This window comes from Betta splendens, chromosome 14 (assembly GCF_900634795.4).
Source record: "Betta splendens chromosome 14, fBetSpl5.4, whole genome shotgun sequence".
Taxonomy (NCBI): Eukaryota; Metazoa; Chordata; class Actinopteri; order Anabantiformes; family Osphronemidae; genus Betta; species Betta splendens.
In genome coordinates, this window is record NC_040894.2 from 6,537,086 (window position 1) to 6,563,989 (window position 26,904).

A 26,904-nucleotide genomic window follows, 5' to 3' on the forward strand; every position below is an offset into this window, starting at 1 on the left:
GAGCTGAATCCTGCAGGATGGCTCGGTGCTTAAAAGCCTAAAGGTTTAATGACAAGACACCTCATGATGATAGAGGTTCACACCAGCAGAGGTCAGTAAAGGGTGATGTCATCTTAAAACGTCTCTTCTCTCTTTGTCTCTTATCGTTTCAGTTGTTAAAATGCTTTTCCAACTAATCTCAACATTTTCTGACTGCTTCTAGTTACAGTTGAAAATAAAAGTAATGTGACAGTGAACCAAAAGGTTTAACAAGGTAAAGGTGAAACAAAAAAACTCAAAGATTGAAGCTACATATATGTGTAAAAGGTCAATACAAAAGTCTCAACTCTGTTTCATGTAAGCTATCTTTATTTCACATTTATTTGTACACAATAAATACAGTTAAACATCCAATAGTGTGTAAATATAATGCTCAACAGGCTCTGCAGAGCTTATACTGTAAAACATGGGCAGGTTGTGACTGAACTTTTAGATTCAGAACTACCACAGAACCAGTAGCAACAGGAACATCTTTGTTTCGGAAAAGAACCGTAGGTTTGACAATGAACTTTTTTTTAATACAGCTGGGTAAATGCAAACTTCAAAAATAAGTTTGAGGTCATTCAGATCTCAAGGAGATCAACGAGAGCACAGCAACATGGCTGACAGATATCTCTTTCCTCTGATTAAATTGAACTATGGATTAATAGGTTTATAATACTAAATCTATAAAAACAAAAAAACAAAAGCTGTGCTATTATTTGTACAGATATTTATCTCCATACTCTCTGTAAACTATTAATATTTCAAAAACAATCAATGATCAAAAGGTCAAATCTCAAAGACACTACAATGACTATTTAAGTCTAAATAATGAGCTGATAAAAGAATTTATAGCAATATATCTGATAAGCAAAACATCAAACAAAATATTAAACAATGTAGCATCCACAATACTGTAAAGGAATAAGAAGACATCAAAAAGTGCTTCACTAAGACAGTATAGATATTAAGTTGGACAGCTAGCAGCTCAGGATGGTTTCCTCTTTCAAAATAAAGGCATGTTTAAACTACACATGACCTCAGTGTAAACTGCATCCTTCTCCTCAGCAAATCAATGCTTTCACCAGAAAAACATTTCTGGTGTCACAAGATTTCTAATCTTTACAAAATATGAAGGAAAAAAATGTTACACTATGCTTGTACATACTACATTTCCCCCTTAAATGTTTAGTCATTTCTCAGCATTTCGTGCAAAGAAAACCAACATAAGAATAGGGGTCTAAAACTAACCATAAAAAGGATCAATTTTTCTGATCAGACCTTTGCAGGAGATTCTCCCTACTGACGTAAGAGTCACTAACTAAAATTGCCACTTTCCCTTGTTTGCGTAACTGTGTGCAGTTACAGGACATGTGCTCGAGGAGAGGACCAGCCTCACCTGTTGCTGGCGTTTTGACTGAGTGTGGAGACGACCAGACGTTTGGTTTGTGTTGACATGTTCAAAACATGCTGTGAAGTCCTTACAAATAGAACTTTGTTGCATAGAATGAATCGAATTGTTAAGACTCGACAGCTTGATACCAGAGTTAAAGAGCTGCACAGTAAATGTTACAGTGACAACTGGTGGGTTGTTGTTGTTGTTGTTATATTGGACTGAACTACATGAGTAACTAGTAGCTACCTAATAAAGAGGCCAGTGAGTGTTTATTATCTCACAGATATCACATGAATTCTATCATGTGAAATGAAATATTCAACTGATTCACATATGGGAAATAGATGGAGCAGGGATTCTTAACTTTGAATAAAAATTACAATATTTATCATTTAAGTCAAATAAAAGATAAATGTGAGGTAAGGGAGTTCAGGAAATGTTAGAGTATATTAAGAGAAAGGCACAATTTCCCTCCACAGCCTTTTAACGTTGTGTGAATGGATAAGAGGTTAGAGTGCAGGGCCTCTCCCAGCCCGACAGGAGTTTCCTCTGGGAGTGTGTGTTTAGAGGCACAGATTCACAAAGTCCTAGCATGTTTCAGCCGAGCTGCTGTCGCTGCCACCGCCAGGGTGTCACCTTCACACCAGCGTGATCTCCACCTCCTCCCGCCGCTTCACCTGCCCGCGAGGATGCTGCTTTGGAGGCGGAGGAGCAGCGCGAACCTGGAAGTAACAAAGGCTAAATTAAATACCGCTACCAACTGTAATAAAACTATTGTTTGAGGTTCACAATCACACAAATGAACTGTGTTTACTCACAGGCCGAATGGTACCAGATCCGCTCTCTGGGTATTTTGGAGGTTGAGGGGAGCCTTGAACTGGACCTGGAGAGGACACATAATCATAACTAACAATTTTAGATTTTGAAAATCGCCACAGCTGTCAACACATTTCTGATATCACACTCTGGTTTACAGACAAACTAGTGACTCTTACTCTGAAAGGGACTTTTATGTGGAGCTGGAGGTGGCCTGTGATGGCCGTTGTGATAGGAGGGTGGCAGGCCTATAGGGGAGGCTGTAGCGCTGCGAGGACTCGACTGAGGGGAGGACATGGTGGGCGTCTGAAGAGGGCTGCTGTGCAGAGGTCCGGGCTGGAAGGGACTACGAGGCGATCGGTCGCACTGAGCAAATGTAGAAGGGGAAGCCTGAAACTGATTTTAGCACACACTGCTGTAGGTGAATGTGCCACACACTAGTTCTAACAGGGTCTTAGTGAGTATTATGTACATGGATGAAACATCAGGAATCACTGACTGAAGATACCTGGGCACTGCCGTCCTTTGGTCCATCTCCATTCTCACTGGCACTGGTGAGATCCTCCACGAGAACTGCAGGGAAGACGCCAACGACACCGTTGAACTCTCCTTCCCAGAAGCCGTCATCCTCGTGGGTCTCTCTGCTCAGGATGCGGATGATGGCACCTTCTGGAAATGACAGCTCTTCATCCGTCTGCCCCGCATAGTCATACAGGGCCTTCGCAAATGACACTGAAAAAGATTAAAGTAAAAATCTGGGTTCAGACAGTCCTGTGGCTGTATGTATGGCAGTAAGTAAATGAATACATCAGCATTCATTTAATAGAGCTGACCCTCACCACTGGAGTCTCCGTTGACAGAGCCAGTTGGTAGCTCAGTTTCAGGTTCAGTGGAGTTACTGGAAGAATGAGAGCGGGCGTCCAGTGCGGCCAGAGACTGCAGCATACTCAGCAGGCTGTTGGAGGAAGGTAGCTGCAAGTACTTTTCTGGAACGTAGCCAACCTGACCGCTGCGGTTTTTGGCCTGAAAATGCAGAAAAAAAAACATGCAGATATTTAGGGATAACAGATCTTTGGTGGGAAATATAGAACAAATTAATTTAGGATAATTAAAGGGCAGGTCAGGTTGTCAGGTCGTTAGGTGACGTGTACCTTGACCCAGTCCTCCATGTCACCATCATCAATAACCTCCAAGATTTCTTGCTCTTCGATCGTGAGTTCATCTGGCTGAGAGGCCTGAAAATAGATGTTGTACATGAATGAAACACTACATAAATTCAACGACGACTGAGACACCTAAAACTATGCACAGACATAAAAGCTGTTTGGATTCCTTTGTTGGTACCTTGTAGGAGTAGAGCACTTTACAGATGAGAGGATAGTTTCTCAAGGTACTGGATGGACTGGAGCTGCTGTCATCCAACACCTCTCCGCTGTCCTCCATCTCCTCCTCATCCTCCCTGTCCAGATCTGCAGTGCCCTAAAAATGAACAAAAAAATACATTTATGAATTTGACCTTTACGTCATATCTTATTTCTGTATTCATGGTTTTGTGCTGTTAATCTTACAGAAAGTGAAGGATCGTGGGTACTGAGGTTGTTCCAGCGTTCATTCTCCAGCTCCTCCATCACCTGGTTCATGGCACTCTTCATCCATGTTTCAACAGCAACTCCTGCCTGCCGTAGCAGATCCAGACGGGCCTCTGCTTTAACCTTCACTGTCTGCCATCAAAGAATTAAAAAATTGAAAAAAATATATAAAGCACATGCAAATGCAAAACAGGTGCAGACTCATGGTTTCTTGTGGATTTGCAGCTCTGCAATAAATAAATGCGTTATCTCATTTGAACCAGTAGGTGGTGAACTAGGGCCACATCAACAGCAGGACAGACACACACGCAGACACACAACCTCTGCCCTCCGAAGACTCTGCCGGGCCACCTCCATCTTGGTTTCCAGCTCGCTGTTGTTCTGTTCGGACAGCTCCTGGGTCCCATATTCCTCCAGTGCCTAAAAAAATTAGAACAAAGTTAGAATTCAAAGCAGGTTTTAAAATCCATAAAAAACAACACTCAATAGAATCTGTTGAACAATAAATCCCTTAATTAAAGACATTTCACTGAGCATCACTGGAGACACTGTGACTCATTTACTGTTTGCTGGAAACAAACTCATTCCGCAATAATGGAAAAACACTTATCGTCACTATTTACACTATAAACACTACCAAACATAGGATAAACGCTCATGCGCTTATGCTTTTGCTTCCTTTACCACAGTGGCTGTTTGAAATGTCTAATGATTTTATGATCTCCAGGTTCATCATTATCATTATGAACTCAATAATTGCTAAGTTGGTAAAGGCCAAACAGTGTAGCGAACATCTGTGTCGTATTGAACCATTAGTTTAACTAATTTGGGATTTCAAAGAAACTAATGATTACATAACGTGTTATTGTTTCCTTAACACATGCTCCACATAAGCAAAGCTACACACAATATTAGATTGTCATTTTTATGTTATCTATAGTAATAAAACAAGGAAAACGTCATGTCTCTTATCATCACTGCTTTACTGCTGTCACCGGTTTCTCACCCTCTGTGTGTGGATGATGCTCTTGTACTCTCGAGCCACACGACTAGCCCATTTCCTCGCCTCCTTGTCCAGGCTGTGCTCTTCCGCTGTTCCGCTCTCTCGCTGCAGCTGTGTCACCTAAAAAAACAGTTTATGTATAGAATTTTTTAAATTTTTATTGGCAATAAATGATTAGTTGTCAGACAAAAAGTGACACGTTCATTCTAACTCGCCTCACAACAAGCACTAGAACTGTTTTAGGCCTTTAAGTGTGTAAGTCACCGCTGTGTGTGTTAACATCAATGAGGCAACTTCTTTCTAAACAGCGCAGGCCAAACATTATGTGCATGTTAAGGCTGTATCTGGACCTCGGTGCAATTTGAATTCACCATTCATCTCAGCACCATAACAAAAAAAATATTTGAATATTTGGACAAATACACTTTTCACAACCTAATGCAAATAGTGGAGTCAGCGTGTGTTAATGTTTTTGGGGTTTTCACAGGAACATGTATGCATTTTTCCGCATTAACTGAGTTTTGTCGGCGGAGCCCGTTTCCTTATAATCTTAATATAGTGAAGATGCCTGCAAATAACTGCACATTCATACATCAACAAACATTTAACTTGACTTGTGTTTCTAGACAAATAAATGCTATATGCCCACAAGTCCAAATGAGTTAAGAGTTTTCCACATGACAACAGCTGTGTGTGCATTTGTGTCTGTGTGTATGGAGGGAAAGGCAGGGGTGGGAAGGGTCAGTGCACTCTGATGAGGCCCGCTCACAATGCCTCCTTTTCACATATGGGCCGTTCACAGGCCCCGACCTACCTCCTGCCCCTCCCTCCCAGTTCAGCTTCATTCCTTCCCGGATCCCTCTGTCTGGTGCAAGTGGTATTGGAGGGAGTGAGTTAGAGGAGGGAGGCAAGCTAGGCTCTCCACCACTAATGTTTTCTTTAGGAACAGGGTGCTGCTTGTTTGACTTCCAATGAAAACAACACCAGCATTTTTAGTTTGAACAAATTGTCCAGTGTTGTCCAAAAGAGCAGAGGGCCGATGCAGAGGAGAAAAGGACCTGCAGATTTGGGCAACGGTCTAGTGTGGCTCAAAGATGTATGCGATCTGTGGACCTAATTCGATTATATTATATCTACAACTTAACTCAGCAGTAAATCACAGGCAGGGCGGTTTCTGAAGGTTTGGAACTGATCTCGACATTCATGAGGCTTATTTTAGCCTCCGTTTATAGATGGCAAAAATGCAATAAACGACCAACGTAAATAAAAAATGCTGAAGTCAGTTGGCCTCATTTTTCACAATAAAACACAATCCAGTAATGAAAAAAATGATTAATAATTAAATGACTTATCAGTTGGCAAGAAGCTCTAAGGTCAATTCAACAAATAAGGATTTTAAAACCTTAGGAAATTAAACATTACCATAGTTTCACCAGCTGTGTTGCAACAATCGTAACATGACAACAGAGCAGTTTCATAATGTAATGCAGCCAGAGCTTTGAGATAGTGATTCAAACGAAAGTAAATACTGCACGTTTTCAAACTGGTCAAAGTTCAGGTCGTGCTATTCATGATCTCATATGCTTAGAGATGCCTGAGACGCTGCCTGTTATAGGTCTCTGTGCTGGACACAACTGTGAGATGAGATAATGTTATATACAGTCACTCTGAAAGCCCACATTCAGTCCCAGCCCAAACATGAGACACACCTTCAAAATAAATGTTTCTTCACATTCTAGCAAAATACTAGTAAAAATATCCAAACTATGACATATGCTCAGATACGATGTGAATGAGAGAGCAGCATTTTTTCCTTTATGAGATGAACATTGTGCCAAAGTTGTGCTGGTACAAAGTTAATATGTTAGAGAATTTCTGCAGCCAAAGGTTGCAAATGTGTGTGAATGAAGACTTTTGTCGTGTGTTGCCTTTTTGACCAGACCAGCTTTAATAATCACCAAAAATATGGACTTCCAAGCAAATCCATATCCATGTTTAAAAATACTCTATCGAGACTTGTTGCTCTTTCTCATCTGGTCTGGAGTGTTGTACTCTTCACATTCATAAACAGAAACATCAGGATTACCGTATCCGAGTCGATGGGCTGATACAGGAAGTCTGGAGCTTGCTGAAACATCGAGTTCTTCTGTACAAACAGCTGCTGGTGAAACTCCTGCAGCACCTACGTGTGTGGTGAGGGGAAAAAACACATTTACACATAAATGCAACGCTTGCTATTATTGTGTCATGTTTCTTGATTTCTCTAGGTTCAGGGGAAGCGTGGTGGAAGCCATGTGTTCTGCAGATTACTGTAACTTTATCTGCTTGCTTTTTTAAACAAACAAATATTTGCTTCCAGATGCTAAGAAAAAGCTGAGAAGGCCACGTGCAAACACACATCCCTTAAAAAGAAATTTGTGACTGATTATGTCTGAAAATATTTTATAATGCTGGTGGCAGATGTATTTTATTATCCAGCAGGAGTAAGAGAATTATGGAGCAGAACAGTTCAGTTTGTACAACTGGATACTTGATAGTGTAGATTTTAGACACACTGTACAGATGATATCATTATATTTACATTTTAGCATTCATCTTTGTATTTTCTCTTTCAGTATCATTATATAACGCTGTCAGTTTGTGTTGTGCCCAGAATATGTCCAGATAATGAGAAAGTTTGTCTTACAGTTTTCTGTCAAAGCAGAAAATTGTCATCATAGACCAGTAAAACCAGTAAAAGATCAGTATAAACATTAAAACAAACACCAAAATGAGAGTAGGGGAGAAGATTTTGTAACAAAGTTTAAACATCACATGATAAAGAGAAGGTAAATGGACAAAAATTAGTGTAACTATACTCAATACACACAATATTTTGTTCATATTCTGTCACAGGTACAAATTCTGACAAAAGAGGAGGAGGTGACCTGAACAGGCCAAGAGCAGCTCAAGACTATGTAACAGAGTAACGTTGAGGTAACTCAAACCATTTTAATTAATTAGCAGCAGTGAACACAACCCAGCTCCTCAAACATTCCTTAAGATGCTGCTGGCTAAGAAATGGTTATATTAGCTTAAATACATCCAGCTCAGTTGTTATGTGTTCTACTGTTTTGTCACCATTAGGCTGCTAATGCTACAGCGCTGCTATAGCTGGCGACAACTGGCGATAAAAAGCAAGAATCACCTATCAGAGTTAATTTGAACACTCAAAACATTCACAAGCGGCTTAATATTTTTTTTTGATATTTTAATAATTTTGTTTTGCCTAACATCTTGAAATGCTGAAAAAGCGCGGCACACAATCAATCAGTCAACATAACAGCTTGCAGACTCACCCCGTTTGAGCTGTGCAGAAGCTGGTTGAACGTGTTGTGGACAGTCTCGTGAGTTTCCAGCTCAGTCTGACATAGTGAGACCAGATAATCTTTTACCTGCTCATATATTCTGCCATCTAAAATCTACAAAAACACACAAAATAATGTTATTTTATGTTGCCTGTATACATCTAATACAGTTATTTCACTCTATTCACACAGCCCACTGATATAGGCTTCTACCTTGATGCACTCCATCAGGTCGGTGTTGTAATAGCGCTGCTGATGAGCATTAGCGGCTGCTAGTGTGAGAAGGTAGTCGTTCCTGGCATGAGTGGCTTTGGAGTTACACTCGCTTCTCTTGGCCTTAATCTGAAACATAAAAAAAAAAAAAAAAAATCACACGGCTGACTCAGTGTGGCTCTAGAAAGTCTGGTCTCTGGATGTCGGACCTCATACCTTTACACTTGCTCTCTGAAGACTGGATCTGGACTGAAAGAGGCTCAGCTTGGACCTGAACAGAGAAAAAATGCAAGTTGTAGAAAAAAAGGTTGCGTGAATGTAACCAGAAATTAAGTGATTGCAACTCAAAAACATCTTTAATCACTAGTAGATTTAATTCTAAGGTTAATTAGACTGTTGACACAAGAAAACCTGGGAGATACAATTAATATGTTTTAGCTGTGTGCGTGTTTTTACAGACAACAGGCCAATGAGTAAGACGTATTGCTCGTATTAGAATAAGTGCCAACCCACACAGCAAACATAACAAACAGCAAAACTTCACGGAGCTGTGCCTTGGCTCTACAATAAACTTTCCTGATGGGCAGAAAAATGTCTGCAATGTAGTGAGTCAAAGTGCCAGCTGTTCATGTTGTGCAAGCGTGGAGAGTGAGAGACAGAGGAGAAACAAGTCTCGCACAGCAACAGGCTGAATGTTTCTCTGATTAATCTGCTGATGTTTTCCACCTTAAATAAGACATAGTCTTACAGAGATGGTCGGGAACAGGCCTTCACTTTCTGACAGAGATAGAACAAATTCCCAGACAGAAAGAACAGAAACTGTGCTGCAAACAGCTGCTTAAAGGTTTCTTTAAACGTTTTAGATCTGTTCCTTTATTTTTTGCAGATGTTTCTCACATATATACAACACTAGGCAGCTTAACACAAATAATCTCCATGAATTAAAGCCATAAGGCAAATTTGGCTCATACTTGGCATCCAGCTCTGCCTTCTCTCTCACAGCCTGCGCCATCGCCTCGGCCTCCAGGTAGTTTTTCCTGCTCTTGGTCAGCTCCTTCACCGACTCCTGCAGCTCAGCTTGAACCATTGCCAACTGTTCAATAGACTGTTGGTCATAATGAGACACAGAAAAACAAAAGCACTTTACATTTCCTGAAAATTATTTTATTGCACAATTACTTAATTTCTCATTGCCTGCAGTTTACAATACATTATTCATGTCAGAGTAATGGAACCAGCAGAAACCAGGGAGCAGTGCCCTTTACTGTATGTTTGTTGTTCACTTAGCAAGACCTGACTGTGGTTTGTAATCAAGCTGTTGCACAGTTCGATACATTCAGGCCCAGAATTATTTTTAGCCCTGGTAAATTCTGACTTACAAGCTGGTTTATTTTTATGACTCGAAATGATACAGTTTTTATGACTCGAAATGATACAGGATACAGGGGCCCAAAATCCTTTTTCTCTACCAAAGTGGGGCTCTATGGTCACTTGTGGGGCCCTTTCATACGCTTGAGTACATCTCAAAATGTTACTGAAAATGTTAAATTTGGCTCTTGTCCAGAAAAAAACACAAAGGTGGATGTGATTTCACCAAATTGCTAAATTAATGGCACTATGCAAATCTTGTGTGTAAGGAACTGAAACCTGAGCACAGCTGCAGGTCTACATTACCTTTCGGAGCTGCTGCTCCTTCTGTAGTCTGGCTGTTTTGACCGGGTCGGCTACCTGGACTTTGTAGTTATCACAGGCACTAATTCTAGACTGGGTGACTTGGACTGTGCCCTCCAGATAGGCCCTCCACACACAATACATGTTCCTGAATCAAACGTACACAGGAATGCATACAAGTTGCTTTAAACAACTCACAAATCACATCTTTACAGAAATAAAATAATTCTCCCGTAGTTTAAGCAATGTTACCTGTGGTCTGTTTGTTCATCGGTTAGGATCTCCGGCAGTTCCCTCTTCAGATACTGATTTGCCAACTTCTGCAGAGCCTGAAAAAGAAAACAAAAGAGATGGTGACTTTTCACCCATGACACCTTTCCTGTGTCTAATATTCACATGGACGAGCTTAGAAGGCCATGAATCTCCCTGACCTGCTGCTATAAACCACCAGACTGTCAGAGCACACACAAAAAACAGAGGACACATCTAATTTTTCACTTTTTAAACATTTATACATTATTGTGCCCACAACAAGTGCCCATTAAGGAAATGAGCCCATCTATCCTTCTTCTGTCCACTGTGAAAAGACAACCCTGTTAGCTGGTCCTGAGGACAGCTAGGCTGTCGCTCTGAACTCATTGGTCTTGGTGCCAAAGTTTCAAAAGTGCCACAAACCCGGGCATTGTACTGCTTCAGAGAGAGAGAGAGAATCAGACTGAGTTGGGCCAGCAGACAGGCCTGAATAGTGTGATGGGAACTAGGAGGAGGGATGTGAGGACAGCGGAGGAAGAGTAAGACAGAGGACGACATTTTAATCAAACCGCGTGGTTTGAATAGCAATCGGCTAATGGCTAAAAGAGCCTGCAGGTGTAGGAGACCCCGAAAAGGCATGTAAAGAAGGAAGAGAGAGAGAGAGAGAGTGGGGTTTAACTGAAGGGAACAAAGCGTTCCAGAGACACTCTGACCCACTTTGATTCGAGCATTGGCAGCGGGTGTCTAATTGATCACACAACAGGCAGGCAGCACAGAGTCACACAGGAGACTCGCAGCTAATTTTAAAGCTGGGGATGACAGATCTGAATGCACCTTAATAAGTTCTGATGACATCTGTCTTTTACAGTATTTGGATGACATGGGTATGCAGATGATGATCTTGACTAGCACACTTTTTTAGTAACAGTCTTCTACTTATAGATTCAGCTGATAAAATAGATTTTCCTGCTGTACAGTCTGGAAATTAGCATACGTACAAAAACATCAACTTGGCTGGATCATATCTCTCACAGTACAAAGCAACTCATTAGATAGTACGCCCACCTCTTTCCTTGAAACATTATAAATCTTTTATGCCAAGTGACAATGTCACATGAATCCCGTCAAGCACCATAAATAATGCAGCTAAAGGTTATCAGAGATTTTCCACCTCTGTTTCTCTCACAGGAAATAAGCTAACGCAGAACTTTTTTATCAGTGAGTCCTTCCTGAAGAGTTTAGCTGAATGTTATTAGTCTATCAATTATGATTGCACCTCTGCGTCATTTAATACATGCTGCATTAAACGGAAACTGTAACTGATTCTTTTTCATCCCGACACACACATTTGATGTTGTTCAACCCCCTGACCCCAGGACTGTTAGACAACCTCCCTACCTCCTGATCCACATCTGTCTCTGACTGTGGTATAATGCATTTAGGGTGACCTAGCTCAGAGGGTGTTTAATAAAGAACACTAAGCCATATTTCCAGAAACATACATGGTTGAATATATAATATAATACAATACATGGTTGATATGTATATATATATACACACTTGATCACAACCTTTTGAGGAGTAAACACAAATGTTAGCGCCTCATGTTTCCCAGGCTCAGCTCCACCACAGACTTGACCAGCATCATACTTCACCTGCTTTACTGAAACACTTATCGAAGTTCCTCTTTGACAGTTCCTCTTTATTGCTGACCTACGAACCCGAAACATTTTGCTGTTCATGGAAAACTAGTACAAGGTGCAATCAGATTTATTATTTATATGTTTATCAGTATCAGCTGTGAGACCTTTGACTGGTAATATGTAGCTCTGAGATGGCCTTTTACAGGAAGCCCCAGTTTTTAAGCCTAACCAGAAACAAAACGACCACACAGACCCAGTTACGTTAGCTAGATAACTACAGACATGCCTCTACTCTTCACAGCGGTGGTGGACATTCCTCACAGGAGAGCAAAACCTGAACAAAGTCTAAACACAGAGAGCGGCGACTCTCAGACAGTTGACTGATGTCTCCAGGAAGCTGCAGAGAGGAGCGAAGAGGAAACAAGTCTCTGGATCACTTGTCATCGCCATCTCGCTCTCTCACGGTTTATTTCTGTGACTTGTTTCCATGTTTCCATTCATGACATATCTGGCCACATGAGACCTAAGAGCTGTCTTAAGGCTACACCCTCAGCTGTCATATGGTGTCATGAGGACAATATGGAACAAACTAACTGTATTTTTAGCAACACAAATGACATAGAGAAGCGGTGATGATGTGAACAAGCATGGTGAGAAATGAAATAAGAAATAATTCTTCACAGAGTTCTTTTGTGCTTACCTGGGCGTAGTCTCTCTCTACAGCAGCCCGCTTCTGGCTAAAGCTCCTAAACAGAAGAAGGAGTTAGATGCTAGTCATATTTCAATCACTTGAGTTGGGCAAATTAAAGTCATAACACTAATACAAGTTTGTTTTATATATTTAATAGTCCTGAAGCAAATGCTTACACAATACTTGCGTGCTGAAACACATTATTGTAATTTTCCCAAACTCAACATGTTTTGCATGAGTCCATAGGTGAACCGATCCAAACATGCAAAGGGAAAAAGAGGTTGAGCTGCATCCTCATCCTAAGAGACCCGATTAGAGCTGAGATCACACCTCACAAGGTTGAAGAAAGCTCTGACACCGGGTCAGAATATTAGTGTTTCCATGATTGCTTGCTGTTGATGTAACTGCATAGTAAGAACTGGTGCGTATGTGAACAACTTGTGACTGGAATAGACTAACTACATATTACTTCAATTGTTTTAAGAAGCTGAAAATTGAGGGTTTGTAAAATACATTTTCAAATGAAATGTGTAATGTGTGAGTTAACATTCTTTTAACTGTCCCAAACTTAATTTATAACAGGAACCAGCTAAATTGCATATATCTATACAAAAGACTGAGCAAATTAGAGAGGTCAGTGCCCTGGGAAAAACTTGACTACAACCAAATTCTCATTAAGTCATTAAACATGTCAGGACTTGACTGCCATGCTCCACCCTGCCTCTAAACAATCTGGCGTACTTCCTGGGAGCTTCCCTCTCCGCCTTTGCTCCCTTCCTCTTGTCCCTTCATTTTCAAGGATCTCTCTCCTACACTGCCCCCTCCCACTTTCACTTCCTTTGTTCTTACGCAAGTGTTTTTGCGGACGACCGGATGCAATTTCCAGTTTGCTGAATCATTTCTCGTCTAAGTTTAAGGAGTGACCTTTAGGAATTCTGACCCACTTGAGTTTCACATTGTTTCTGGTGGAGTAACATTACTGGAGCTTCCCACAGTGAATTCAGGGCAATCAGAACATCTGGCAGCTCTCTGACTGCAACTTCCAGCTGTTTGGAGGTTCAGAGCTCTGAAAGCAACCACAGACAGGACGTGGGGAGCCAGTAGGCTGTCAGTTCAACCCAACACTAAGACTGAAAACACAACCACAACCTTTGGCTTTGCCTCCTTTCAAATGCCTACACATCTGAGTCCAGTGTTGAAACTGCCTGTGAGAAGTCCTGATCCTAACATTTTAGAGACTACGACCACCCCCCCCACCCCACTTAGCTAGACATTACTATAAGAACACAAATGTCAAAGTCAGATGGCCCACATTATGTGAGCCCCAGTACAAAGTCCAGGTAACGTAGGAATGCGATCTCCGCTGTGTCCTGTCATGCCTCCCGCATGCACATACGCAGGTTTTCTCCCCATGTGAGAACGTGTCCAACTATGAAAGCACAACATTTAGGCCTGATTCTCCTGACATTCTCCAGGGAACATATGTGAAGATGTCTTTAGACACAAATTCACATCTATATACTAAATATATCTAATCTAAAGCTACAGCAAATTGGTTAGTTTGGATTATGAAAACTGAGGAATGATATAAGAAAACAAACAACTTCAAAGCTTGGACATTGTGTATCCTGTTTATTTGTACAACAATTGCTCTCTTACAGGAATGGTGATGTGGGTTATGTGCCAGACTGCTCCTTTTATAAGTAACTTCCTGAAGACCCATCTGCTCCTACTAATAACCCTTGATAAAGACATTTTATACTAAAAGTAACAAGACCTCAGTATTTTTTATTGATTCATTCAATGTATCATCCAAAGTAGGACTTTGCGATGTCACTCAGAGCCATGATGAGGGGCGAAAAACACTGGTTAGCATCAGAGAGAATCTTTGAGTGTAACAAGAGGAGAGGGAGAATCTGACAGATTTACAGGTTACAGGTGTGCGGAACGGCTATATGGACCTTGTCTACAACTTGCCCTTTGACTGCTCACCTCAAGTCTTCCAGGAGGTCACATTCAGCTTGGTGTTTGATTTGTAATCTGTTCATCTGCTCCGCATGTGTTTGTTTCAGTCCCTGGGTGACCCGGACCTGGAGAGGGAAGAAGACTCTTTTTAAAAACAGGTGGACTGCCCCCCGTTTGCATTCAGCTGACACAATAAGACTAGTAGGTTTGGTGGGTTAGAGGAATTATTATAAGATCCATTAGAATACCACAGGTATTGACAAGACATTTTGTATGTAAGCATTTTAGACTGCACGGTTGGTATTAGTGAAACTGTTTTCCACTCACTATCACAGAGTAGAACATTGGGCGAGAGTCCATTTCTCTGGGTTTCTAATTGACCAATAAATTATAAAGTACAGTGATCAGGTCTCATTGCTGAAAACAAGGAGTATGGTCAACAGGACAACTTACTTTCTTCCCTTTTTTCAATAGTAAGCTATACGCTATAATATATTAGTAATAACACATTAACAAAGATGTGCAGATTACCAATATTTTAACTGACACTTAAAAGTTTATTTTTCCCAGCAAATAAGTTAAGCAATGCGTTGTTTCATAATTGCGCTTTTGTTCGATACAACACACAAGAATCTAAATTAGAGCTGAAACTTAAATAAATTCTGATTTCTCATTAGATCAGATTTCCCATTAACTATGTATTTACTCTTAGTAAAACAAGACAGATAAAGAATTTTAATAGTTAAGGTAAGTCATATAGAACAGCTTACGTAACTATGATTTATTACTTCCCTCAATGTAGCTCACCCAATGGGTTTTTACTGGCTGGAGGACAAAAGATTATGTGCGGTGACAAGGTCTCATAACTAGTAACTGATGTTCCTGCTGTCAACAGGAAACACATTTTTCCCTTCTGATTTATTTGACGAGCCAAATTAAGAGTTCAACTACAATTGATCATTGATTCATTGTCATTCATGAGTAAAATGAAGATGACGCTTCAGAAAACACTGAGTTATGCTATTGTAGGATTGGAAAAAATCCTATTGGAAAAAAAATGAAGAGAAGGTAAAATGTCTCCATGATACTCTCTAAAAACAATAAATGTAACATTAAATGTAACATTGCACACAATTCTTCCATGACTACCAAAAACAATTCTGTGTTAATTTACCCTTCATAAAGGCTAAATGAGACACATTAATAAATCTACATTTATCAGCATCATCAAGATAATTTGGGTAGAAATAAGCCATTTTATTGAAATATTATACTAACAAACACAGAATACACAGAACCTACAGAAAGCTGTATATTAAACTTTATATTAAGCTTATAACTATAATGTGGTCCTCTGTTGGTTAGTTATTGTAATAAATATCATTTTAAGTTGAGTTGTCTTCTTTCCCAAACCATTAATTTTTAGTTGAGAGACAAAAAATAACAAACTACAAATAAAAATCTAATCTTATTCATTAACTGTTATGTATTAAAAATTCATTCTGACTGACGAAGTTCAAACTTTGCATTTTACAAGAAAAGTCAATCTGAAGTTAAAAAAAATAACTTCCACCGGATTAAATCTAAGTTTTAGCTATATTCTACTACTCAACAGTGTCGCTCCAGTCAACAAGCCGCTTGAACCGCGGACGTCTCCAACATTCGGACCAAGGCGATATCTGGCAACCTGATCCCGAGTGTTTTCACGCGAAACAACACTTATTTGTTAAAATATGTGACGCTGCTCGTAGCGTGGGCACATTTAACCCTTGCAGGAGGGTTTTAGGGTTTTTACATGTAATGTGGTCGGAGCGTTTACCCTGCGAGAGAGGGAACGGGCACGTTAACGGGGCTAATGTTATTCACCCCAACAATTGTTGCACATGCGACTTGTTTTTAGAGGTTTTCTTCTTTCCCTGGCGGTTTAAGAAAATGGCAGATTCAAATCAAAGCTGTGGGACAACAAACGGTTTCGCTTGTGCAGGATGAAGCGCCGTGTTTGTAGTTTACACCAGCCCATTGGCAACAAAGCGAACATTTTCAACCATTAAATATGCACCCGTTCTTCGCGGAGCTTTTCAGACCAGCAGCGTTAGCACAGGAAGCTACGACGGTAAAACTTACCTTTCTCGGAGGCGGTTGCATCCTTATTTCTTGACATAAAAACTAGACAAAAGACGAGAGTTTATGTGGAAAAGTTTCTGCAAATGTCTCGGCGCGATAACGACAGAAGACGAGTACTTCAGACTGGGTCAAGCCGCCATGGCGAGTCCAGTAATTTAGTAAGTCGAGTGAGTCCCGTTGAAAACACTGTGGCCCCAGGGAAGAGAAAACACAACGCGGAGCGTCGGACCGCGGCGATGCAACACGTCATCCGGTAAGCTTTTCAAAATAAACAGCATGGATTTAAAATACATCCGTATACCATATTCAAAATAAAAGCGGGGTGATTTATTTCAAGAATTTACTAAAATGTAAGACTTTAATATATTATAGCTTTTATAGTTTAACACTATAATATTTTTAATATTATAATATTTTAAGTACATAATTATTTACTAAACCTTGAACTATTTGCCACGTACAGTATTGGAGTTGTCATGTTTTCCCAATCTCGCTGAGTGAGGGGGTAAAACAGATGAAACACCAGAAACGCACTCTGATATGAGTCCACCACCCACCAGGCCTCAATCCATTGGATCGTATATACATGTGGTCAGTGACTGTACTTCCTGCACCCTGCCGGTTATTGTGCTGGCATCCTGGATTAATTTATTCCCGAAGGAATTTTAGAAACTCAACAATGATCTATAATGGATACACATAATACTGCTCTGTATTCGTCGTTCTGCAGACAATCCCGCTGTGTAGCTCAGGTAAAGAATGACAAGTTTGAATGCAATGCCACAACATCAGAAAGGCAAATTAGGTGAAAGGGGCAAATAATGGAGAGATCAGTGTTGGATGAAATATATGAACATTTTCATTACTCATTATTTTATCATTAATATTATAACCCTTCATTTGTATCATCAAAATGTATTTTTAAAAGATCTTCATTAAATCAGCTTTAGTATTTAACTGTGTAAAGCACGTTGGAGGAAACGCTGTGGAAGTGGCGGCGACAGGTGGCAGTGATAAAAAACTACAACTTTTTACACAAATTTAGAATGCCAATTTTAAAGCCTGAGTTAACTTGGTTAGCTTTTATACTGGACAAATTAATTTAATTTGTGCGTTAAGATTTCCCTTCGAGCACAGCATGATGATGGACGATAACGCTGTACGAGTTAGTTTCTCCCGTTTTTCCAGCGGTTGACATCGGGCGGAAAGCAGTCCTCGACTGTGATTGGTCCTACATCATCACATGACAGGTCACTGCCTTCGAGTTCAAACAGTGTCAAGTGTGCAGCAATTTTGCTAAACCTCCGGTTGATTTTCAAAATAAATTATAAGAGGAGCAGCGGCAGCGGCTGAATCTATAGGCTGAATTGCACAAAACATTAAAATTAACATTCACATTACAAAACTTTCGTTGGCTTCGCAAATAGCCTTAATTACTTGCAAATCATCTTATAAACACATACACAAACGTTTATAAATAAGGAAATCCACATACAGGCAAGTCGTACATACGTGTGCCTTTATTTTGAAGAAAATATTTTGATACGGGTTTCACGCTGTATGTGTTTTTAACTTGACTCATCTATTTGACCTCGACGTCAAAGTCCACGTTCAGCTGCACCAGTTTCAGGTGTAGACATGCATGATCGGTAGAGGTGTTGTTGTTTGGGTCTGCACGGAACTGTTGTCAAACCTAGCCGACTAGCTAGCTCAGGTAGCCCGGCAATGTCTGCGTGGCGAAGGCTGCACGTGGTAGTGTGGAAGGCTCCGGGATTACTTGCCTCCAGACGGGTGACCGAGCAGCTCACATGGCCCCGTGGACATCTAGCCCTGTGTCAGAGCCTGAGTACAGGCAGGCCGCTCAGAAACGACTTCATCAAAGGTGAGAGCCAAGGAAATGCGTGATACGCGCGATTACGCCTTCGTGACGCAGAAGCACGTTGGTGCTCCGTTCAGAATGTCGAGTATAGTTCCACTACAGTCATAAACAACGTGTATGTCACGTGTGAATCTGTACGTTCAGCTGATCAAAGCTTCATCTATAGTTCGGCGTGTATACACAAACCATTAATGCACTTCCTGGATCTCTGTACGAGAGCAATGTTTGGAAGTTTAAAATCATCGAGATTATACATCAAAATAATAATTTGTATGTGCTTTAATGTGTTTTGATAAATATGCCGAATTAGAGTGTTGTAATTAGAGAATAGAAGAATTATTAATGGACGGTGCTTATGTGCTGCAGATCTGGAGGCACAGCTGGCAGCCATGCGTAAAAAGGCTGCGGACGCTTTGCCGGGGAGCAGCTGGAGTCCCTTCGAGATCAACCCCAACCTTCCTCCGGAGAGGGCGGACATTGTGATCGTTGGTGGAGGTGTGATAGGCTGGTCCATCGCCTACTGGCTAAAGGAGAAGGAGAGAGTGCCCAAAGGGGTGAAGGTTATTGTGGTGGAGAAGGACCCAACGGTGAGGCAATAGGACTTTGTCAGTCTAAAGTGTGACTTGAATTCTTTCCCTGTCCTTCTTATGTTTATCTTTCTGCACGTGATTCTCTATAGTACTCCAAGGCGTCCACGGTGCTCTCTGTGGGGGGGATTCGACAGCAGTTCTCCCTGCCTGAGAACATCCAACTCTCCCTGGCCTCCGCACAGTTCATGAGAAACATCAATGTAGGTCACACTGAGGCCACTGGAGTCAGCTCACTGCGCACTGGCTCTACATCAAGCTTTTAAAATGACATACGTGACAGCAAACATGCTCATGTCATGTTATACTGTACTATGCTGTCAACACGTGATACATTATGTAACATAGAGTGACTGTTTCCCCTGTCAGGTGCACCTTGGTGTGTTGAATGAAGACCCAGTGGACCTACAGTTTAACCACTCAGGATACCTCTTCCTGGCCAGTGAGGATGTGGCCCACATCATGGAGGAGAACTACAAAACCCAGAGGTGTTTGTTCTTTGCCATTTGTGCTGTCAGATCAGTAGAAATCAGGTTTTCCTGTGGAAAGTGCAGGAAATTAAATTTGACTTGCAGCTTGGTGCCTTGGGGAGTTGCTGTGTATCTGTTATCTAATCCTCTATTTCCAGTTCTTTAGGAGCCAAAGTGTCACTTCTCTCTCCTGCGCAATTAAAGGAGAAATTTCCCTGGGTAAACACAGATGACGTGGCGCTCGCTTCATATGGTGAGTGCCAATAAAATATAACCTAGTAATAAGTTGCGTGTGAAGTACAAGGTGCATAAGAGCCTGTAAAACATGGCACTAATTATAGAAATTTGATGTGTGTGTGTTTGTTTACGCCTGTCATTCCAGGTTTGGAGAACGAGGGCTGGTTTGACCCTTGGACTCTACTGAACGCCTTCAAGAGGAAGGCCATCTCTATGGGAGTCATTCAGTGCTTTGGAGAAGTTACAGGTTGGATTAAAACCATAACAATCATTTCTGAAAGTAATTTGTGCTTAACTAAGCTGAACTCTGCTGCTATATTTGTTATTCAGTTATGTAGCAGATGCAGACATGTAATGTCAAGTTGATTTTTTTTTTCTTGCACAGATTTTAAATATACAGTAAACGTACTGAAATCACCTGATGGAGAGTTCCTGGGCTGCAGAAGAATAAAATCTGTCAAAGTGAGTAAAATGGCCTAGCTGAATATCTGTTTACACTGGAATGTTAATGTATAACTGGATGAAAGCAACAAAAACACATGTTCAGGTTGTTTTGTAACAATTACAGTTTTCCAGGTGTTGTGAATGATTCACAACTGGTAAATGAAATCCCTGCTTCGTAGGCGGGTAGGTAAATTCATGTGGTCAATTTACAGCATCTGTGTTGTACTACTTGTGTCTCGAGCAGGTGCAGATGCCAAACAGCCTGGAGTACCAGCCAGTGCAATGCGCCATTGTGGTGAATGCAGCAGGGGCCTTTTCTGCTAAGCTGACAGAGATGCTGGGAATTGGCTCCGGACCCAAAGGCAGCATCTCTGATATTCCTCTGCCCGTTGAGCCTCGGAAGAGGTAGGCCATTTACTTAAGTGGAACGTTTTCTGAACAAAAGCAACCCGACTGCTTCCAAAATGTCAGATGCTCTTTAATACTGTTAGTAGTTGAGGTAAAGCCAGACACTATACTATATGTCAGCCCATGTCTGGGGTTTGTTTGTCCGCTCCCGCACTAAAACACCTTGAGCTTCTCTGTGAAATCACTGGATCCCTTGTCATTGCTGCCTCGCGGAGCATGAAACACATTATCAACTGCTTCAGGAGCAGAACAATCCTGTTGTTAGAATACAGGAGTTGAAGCCCGTATAAGAGATCTGTCCTCCACTCTCCCAGGTTTGTGTATGTGGTCCACTGTCCCGATGGACCGGGTCTAGACAGTCCGATGCTCATCGACTATTCTGGAATTTACTTCAGGCGAGAAGGTTTAGGAGGCAACTACATCGCTGGGGCGTCACCGGTGGAGGTTTGTTCGTCTGCTGCTGTTTTTTACCTTTTAGCGTAATTGGGATTGGATTCTGACATTGTGTTTTATCTCTCCCTATTTGTCTGTGGTGTCGTCAGGCGGAGGAGCCGGACACCAGTAATCTGGAGGTGGACCACCAGTTTTTCGAGGACAAGGTCTGGCCCAGCTTGGCCCATCGTGTTCCTGCTTTTGAGAACCTGAAGGTGCCGTTTAGGAGGCTCTGCCAGCAGTTAAAGCACCCGTAGCTGTAGTTATGTGCGCTGGGATTTGACACAAACCTTTGCTCTCTCGTTGAAGGTGACCGGAGCCTGGGCAGGCTACTACGACTACAACACGCTGGACCAGAACGGCATCATCGGCGTGCACCCTCTCATCACCAACATGTACTTCGCCACAGGCTTCAGCGGCCACGGGCTGCAGCACTCCCCAGCGGTGGGTCGCGCTGTAGCAGAGCTGATCCTCGATGGGAACTTCACAACTCTGGATTTGCAGGAATTCGGCTTCACTCGGATCCTGGATAAGGAGCCCATGCTAGAGAGGAACATCGTGTAGAGGAGGAGGCACTGGACCCAATAGTGACAGTGGAGACAGACAGTTTATGCAAAGATGATGGGCAAATCTGTTGCCCAAACTTTGTTTTAGTTGTGCAGCCACATTGGCAGAGTTTCATAATCTTAGTTACGACAATGTAAAATTCTTTGTAAGTCCAATCTCCGGGGACAAGACGACTGGTTTTCAGGGATGGGATTCCGTGACGCCCATTCTGGTTATGTAACTGCTCAGCACGTTGCCTGCAAACGCTTGCCTACATTTTCTGTTTTTGTGGAGTATTTGCGATGCCTCGGAAGCAGCCGGTAGAAAACATCTCGTCTAACGACCAAAGCTCCAGCTCCTTATATTCACTCAGGTTCTACGGAATATTAGCAGTGAATGAAATAAAACTTTATTTTATATTTGTATGTGTTGAATTGAATGTAAATTTATGATCAACCTCACAAATACATTGACTGATATTATAAAAATGTACACTTTTCATATCCTGATGTTAAAAAAATGTTTAAACATGTTTGTTTAAATTTCAATGTATTTTGTGACACTGTTTTTATTAAAAACTTTTGCAGTGTCTCTGCTAGGATGTTATATTTTAGGTATCCAGCAGTATTGTCTGTGCTTGAATGCACTTGTGTGGGAGCCTTCTGCAAATTTCTGCTTGAGCGTGACGCACTGAATTAAGTTGGATGGTCTTTAAAGACTTGGAGGAGGACTGAGCTGTAACTGCGTGTGTTGTAAAAGCATTGTGCACCAGATGGAGCCATTTCTGTGTTAGTTACGTTTGATATAAATTAATGCACCAGCACAGAGCATTTAGTTGGTCGTCGCATTCGATTCAAGTGGGACAGACAGATAATTTGATTTGAGATGATGGGAGAATCCAAGCTGAAGGAGGGATTTAAGCCGGTTTCATTTGAACAATGTGGGAATTAATGCATTTATTCTAAACGTATCCAGAGACAAGCCTTTTAAATTTGAACATGAAACATGAGTGTGTAGAATAAACCTAAAGCTGATGATTCAAAGCCAGGTTTCTGTAGAGACTGAAAAATGAAAGCTCCTTATTCTGCTACACTGATAGTACTAACGTGTTTCAAGGTGCATGCCTAATGAACTGTAATGTGTTTTGCATCAAGATGAATATATATGATATTAGCTTTGACAAGCTCTGCTTACAAGGTCATGTGGTTGAATACACCAGTATTAAAGCAGTTATCTGTCTATGTCCAGCATAGTGAGTGTGTGTAACCACTGTGTGTAGCCGTGAGACATAATCTTTATTTAGATTCTGCAGACGATTACAAACCTGCGTTGGCCACGCTAAACATACATTTCGGAAGCCCCCGTCCACCAATCAGCCACAGTCCTCCTCCACAGCCCTCAGAGCTTCGCTTCCTGCAGGAGGATGCAGTGCACCAGCAGAAACCAGAAAAGGCAAGACTGAAAGTCACAGGCAAAACCACACGAGCACGTCGCACAAGAAGAAAGAAGAGGCTCCTCTGAAGATAATCATCATCCACTACTACATCAAGCTGAGACTAACATCAGTGGGATCCAGGTCTCACAAAAAATGCAATCTGCAAAAACAGCAGATAAAATATGGAGTCGAAGTACAGAGATCAGCACAATTATTAAAAAAATGATTAAGATTTGATCCACACTATTACTGTACTAACACTAGACTGATGTCAAGTCTCTTGGAAACACAGAGGAGAGATGTGGACCGGAATCTTTTCTGGAATGTAAAACGTTTCCTGTAATGATGATGACGACCATATATCAGGAGTCTGTTGTTATTAAAGTCATCACAGAAGCCTGTCAGGCTCCTGCTCTGCCTCTGCCTCCGAATCAATAAAGCATGGAACACTATCTGCATCTTGAGTCATCCCATCTTTTCATCAGCGTAATGGCATCTGTGTCATTGCTGAGGGGCATCTTATCAGTTCAAGGCCCGTCGCTCGTATTATAGCACAACACGGGAACACGCTCAGCAGATGTGAAAACGGTCTCCATGCAGCCCCGCGGAATTCGGGCCGAGGCACGTCGTCCCTCATTTTCATGTAAATGCGAGGCAGGTTCCAGGAGGGGGAGAGGGAGGGGGCCCGAGGGGGATTTCTTTGCGAGGCCCCAACTCAAATCCCCAAATGTTCTCAGGGCTGAAAACAAAAACAGCATGGGTGCTCCTTCAATAGATGCACCTTGTGCCTCACACAAAAGCACGGAGGACTTCCTCTCCCACCTTCCCACGGGTGTACAGCACGCGGCCGCAAGCTGCAGCCGCCTCGAACCCAGTGGCGGCGGAGACCCCGGTCTGTGAGAAGAGGAGTGGGCTCTGTCCCCACGAGGGGCCGGCTCCTCTCCTGTCTGCGCCCAGCCAGCGTGCACGGTGGCATGTGGCTGGGATTAGGAAATTTCACTGTGGATTAAAATCTTTCCAACGCCTCCATGGCCACTTGCTGAACGAAGGGCGTTGGGAGCTGCAGCATAACTCCAGCGAGCGGACGGGGCCCATGGTCTCGCTTAGCAGGTACGGTGAAGGGCGACTCTCTCTTTCTTTGTTTTCACGCGGCAAAAGTGCAAAAGAGTGGGATCAGTGGACTGTGAGCGAATATTTGGAGTTCGAGACACCGTTTTTATTGCTAACAAAGTGTGTAAACCGTTCATATTTCTACTCACAGTAGCTGTAATCATTTTTATCATTTACAGATTGATAGAAATGTACTTCCTCTAGTTTCTCCATTGTGCTGTTATATACACAATAGTGGTTCTATGAATTATGTAACACACTACGACAAGTCAAATGTTGACAGTGTGTCAGAAAAACTCCAGTTGAGGCTCAATAATTCAAACGAAACAACCAGCAGTTCATCCAGCAACAACAGCAAGTTCCCACATAGACTAAAATATGCATGAGGATTAGGATTAGTTAGTGTTTGTGTGAAACTAACAAAGACCTGCTTCATACCTCAAAACTTGACAACATGAATATATGAGATATTTCTTTTGAATGTTTATATCATTCTATGTCCCAAACGAGGAACTGCAGCGGGACACGTGGTCCAATCCCACACATCTAGGCTGGAGTAGATCAGTAATGCAGAGCTGCACTGCACTTGTTCTGGACGCAGATGGTGAACGTTTAGCCCGTTCCCCAGTTTTGCTGGGGCCTAATCCAGATGTCATGCAGCAGTGTGTATTTTCAGCAGCAGGTGGTGGCTCAGTTGGAAGCGAACACACTGGGCACTGATGGGTTTTTAATAATGTGGAGCCCTTACTCCAGTTCTGCTTAGAATCCACCTATTGCTGGTTTTCAGGGTAGTTCCCTCCAGTCAGATGCAGTATTTTCAATATGAGCGCACGCTGACGGTAGAGATGAGCGTCACCCCTGGCCTCTTTTAATGTGGCCCTTCCCCCCCGTCAGCTCCAGGATGTTCCAGCTGCTCCAGGGCCACATCCAGCCAGCCGGGCACCGGAGCCGCAAGAACCGCCTGGTGAGCAAGGACGGCCGCTGCAACATCGAGTTCGGCAACATCGAGTACGGCGACCACTTGGCCTACGTGCTGGACTTCTGGACCACCTTCGTGGAGATCCGCTGGCGCTTTGTGCTGCTTCTGTTTGTGGCTTCGTTCGCAGGCAGCTGGTTCGTCTTCAGCCTGCTGTGGTACTGGATCGCCAAGAGCAACGGGGATCTGGCCGGACAGAACCAAAGGGACGGACACACGCGCTGCATCGACAACGTCAACAGCCTCACCACGGCTTTCCTCTACTCCCTGGAAACCCAGACCACCATCGGCTACGGCGGCAGGGCCCTGACGGGGCACTGCGCCGGCACAGTGGCGCTGATCATCGTCCAGTCTCTAGTGGGCGTCTTCATCAACTGTTTCATGTGCGGCGTTATCTTAGCCAAGATCTCCCTCCCCAAAAAACGGGCCAAGACCGTGACCTTCAGCGACACGGCCGTGATCTGCCTGAAGAAAGGCCGCCTGTGTCTGCTGATCCGGGTCGCCAACCTCCGGAAAACGTTGCTAATCGGGAGCCAGATCTACGGCAAGCTGCTCAGGACGACCAACACCCCCGATGGGGAGACCATCATTCTGGACCAGGTAGACATTGACTTCTTGGTGGACGCGGGCAAGGATAACTTGTTTTTTGTCTGCCCGCTGACCCTCTACCATGTGATTAACAGATCGAGCCCCTTCTATGAGCTGTCAGCCGACACGCTCCCGCAGCAGGACTTCGAGCTGGTGGTCTTCTTGGACGGGACGGCCGAGTCCACCAGCTCCTCCTGTCAGGTCCGAACCTCCTACATCCCGCAGGAGATCCAGTGGGGCTACAGCTTCCTGCCCGTCGTCTCCCGCTCCGAGGTGGGGAAGTATCATGTGGATTTCTCCAACTTTTCCAAGAGCGTCCCGGTCACCACGCCCCACTGCGCCCACTGCTTCGAGACCGACGCGGACCAGCGCAACCACAACAGCCACAGCCAGCAGAAGGTGGGCATTGACAACCTGGGCTTTCAGGCCATCGACATTCACGACTCGGTGGACATCACTAAAATGTGAAGCCCCGTCCTCTGGCTGCAAGTCAGTCAGCGAAGCGCCGCAGTACGGCGCGTCTGCGCACGCTGGTGGAGGAATATTGGTTCAGTGAGCAATGTAATTATCATCACCTCGTTTGCCTTGAACTGTAAAAACGCTGAAAGCCGCCGAAGGGACGCGAGCGAACGCTAAGCCGCTCATCTCCATCGAATCACTGTTGGGACCCTGTCTCGTTAATGTGTGGAAGCTGGAGGAAGAAGGATTGAAGTTTTGACGGGTTGTAGATGAAAGGGGTAAAATACTGGATGGCACAGTGGGTACTTCTTGAGAAGATTAGGTCTTGAGCCTGTTATAATGAAAACACTGTGTGCTATAAAAGGCTGTGGGAGCAAATAAGAAGTAGCATAAGCCTTTTAAGTTGCCTCATTATTCCTACTAAAACACTAACTGTGTGCTGTTTTTTTGTCACAATGACATCTTGTGTGCCTTGATAATTAGGAAACTGTGAACATAGCTACTAAATGCAGTGATTTAAATTGTGACCGGTCCACATTTTGTAGCTTACACTGTGTAACATCTCAGGGAAAGTAACAACTATAGCTGGAATAAACCCTTTT

The 26,904-nt window shown here is 42.6% G+C and overlaps 3 protein-coding genes across 7 annotated transcripts; 2 read left to right on the forward strand and 1 right to left on the reverse strand.

Annotated features, from left to right (window-relative positions):
• Window positions 1-326: 326 nt before the first annotated feature.
• On the reverse strand, window positions 327-16,992 carry LOC114869640 (F-BAR and double SH3 domains protein 2-like). Of its 5 annotated transcripts, none has more exons than XM_029174034.3 (20): window positions 16,732-16,992; window positions 14,635-14,732; window positions 12,652-12,697; window positions 10,309-10,385; window positions 10,060-10,204; window positions 9,357-9,490; window positions 8,602-8,656; window positions 8,386-8,514; window positions 8,164-8,286; window positions 6,912-7,007; window positions 4,829-4,945; window positions 4,144-4,242; window positions 3,802-3,954; window positions 3,578-3,712; window positions 3,385-3,468; window positions 3,067-3,256; window positions 2,742-2,965; window positions 2,413-2,599; window positions 2,236-2,300; window positions 327-2,139 (listed from the first exon to the last, which is right to left on the reverse strand). In XM_029174034.3, the coding sequence occupies exons 1-20, from the start codon at window positions 16,750-16,752 to the stop codon at window positions 2,056-2,058; spliced, it is 2,262 nt and encodes a 753-aa protein (XP_029029867.1). In that variant the 5' UTR covers window positions 16,753-16,992; the 3' UTR covers window positions 327-2,055. The 5 variants fall into 5 exon arrangements, with proteins under 5 accessions (XP_029029867.1, XP_029029865.1, XP_029029866.1 ...); XM_029174032.3 differs by having other exon boundaries at window positions 2,413-2,623; XM_029174033.3 differs by having other exon boundaries at window positions 2,413-2,623; window positions 3,073-3,256; window positions 16,732-16,991.
• A 1,301-nt stretch (window positions 16,993-18,293) lies between these two features.
• Window positions 18,294-22,325, forward strand: foxred1 (FAD-dependent oxidoreductase domain containing 1). Its single transcript, XM_029174464.3, has 11 exons — window positions 18,294-18,613; window positions 18,977-19,197; window positions 19,290-19,400; window positions 19,567-19,685; window positions 19,826-19,920; window positions 20,050-20,151; window positions 20,290-20,366; window positions 20,593-20,753; window positions 21,071-21,200; window positions 21,299-21,403; window positions 21,498-22,325. The coding sequence occupies exons 1-11, from the start codon at window positions 18,457-18,459 to the stop codon at window positions 21,750-21,752; spliced, it is 1,533 nt and encodes a 510-aa protein (XP_029030297.1). The 5' UTR covers window positions 18,294-18,456; the 3' UTR covers window positions 21,753-22,325.
• Window positions 22,326-23,867: 1,542 nt separating this feature from the next.
• Window positions 23,868-26,904, forward strand: kcnj1b (potassium inwardly rectifying channel subfamily J member 1b). Its single transcript, XM_029174642.3, has 2 exons — window positions 23,868-24,279; window positions 25,174-26,904. The coding sequence occupies exons 1-2, from the start codon at window positions 23,945-23,947 to the stop codon at window positions 26,309-26,311; spliced, it is 1,473 nt and encodes a 490-aa protein (XP_029030475.1). The 5' UTR covers window positions 23,868-23,944; the 3' UTR covers window positions 26,312-26,904.

Excerpts from the sequence above, each read along its gene's own strand:
- foxred1 (XM_029174464.3), top strand. The coding sequence starts at position 18,457 with ATGTCTGCGTGGCGAAGGCTGCACGTGGTAGTGTGGAAGGCTCCGGGA. Across the intron at positions 19,921-20,049 it reads CGTGGCGCTCGCTTCATATG|GTTTGGAGAACGAGGGCTGG; the intron begins GTGAGTGCCAAT and ends CTGTCATTCCAG. Across the intron at positions 20,754-21,070 it reads CCCGTTGAGCCTCGGAAGAG|GTTTGTGTATGTGGTCCACT; the intron begins GTAGGCCATTTA and ends CCACTCTCCCAG.
- kcnj1b (XM_029174642.3), top strand. The coding sequence starts at position 23,945 with ATGCACCTTGTGCCTCACACAAAAGCACGGAGGACTTCCTCTCCCACC. Across the intron at positions 24,280-25,173 it reads CCCATGGTCTCGCTTAGCAG|CTCCAGGATGTTCCAGCTGC; the intron begins GTACGGTGAAGG and ends CCCCCCCGTCAG.
- LOC114869640 (XM_029174030.3), bottom strand. The coding sequence starts at position 16,752 with ATGCAACCGCCTCCGAGAAAG. Across the intron at positions 9,491-10,059 it reads AGGAGCAGCAGCTCCGAAAG|TCTATTGAACAGTTGGCAAT; the intron begins GTAATGTAGACC and ends TATGACCAACAG. Across the intron at positions 2,301-2,412 it reads ACATAAAAGTCCCTTTCAGA|GTCCAGTTCAAGGCTCCCCT; the intron begins GTAAGAGTCACT and ends TGTCCTCTCCAG.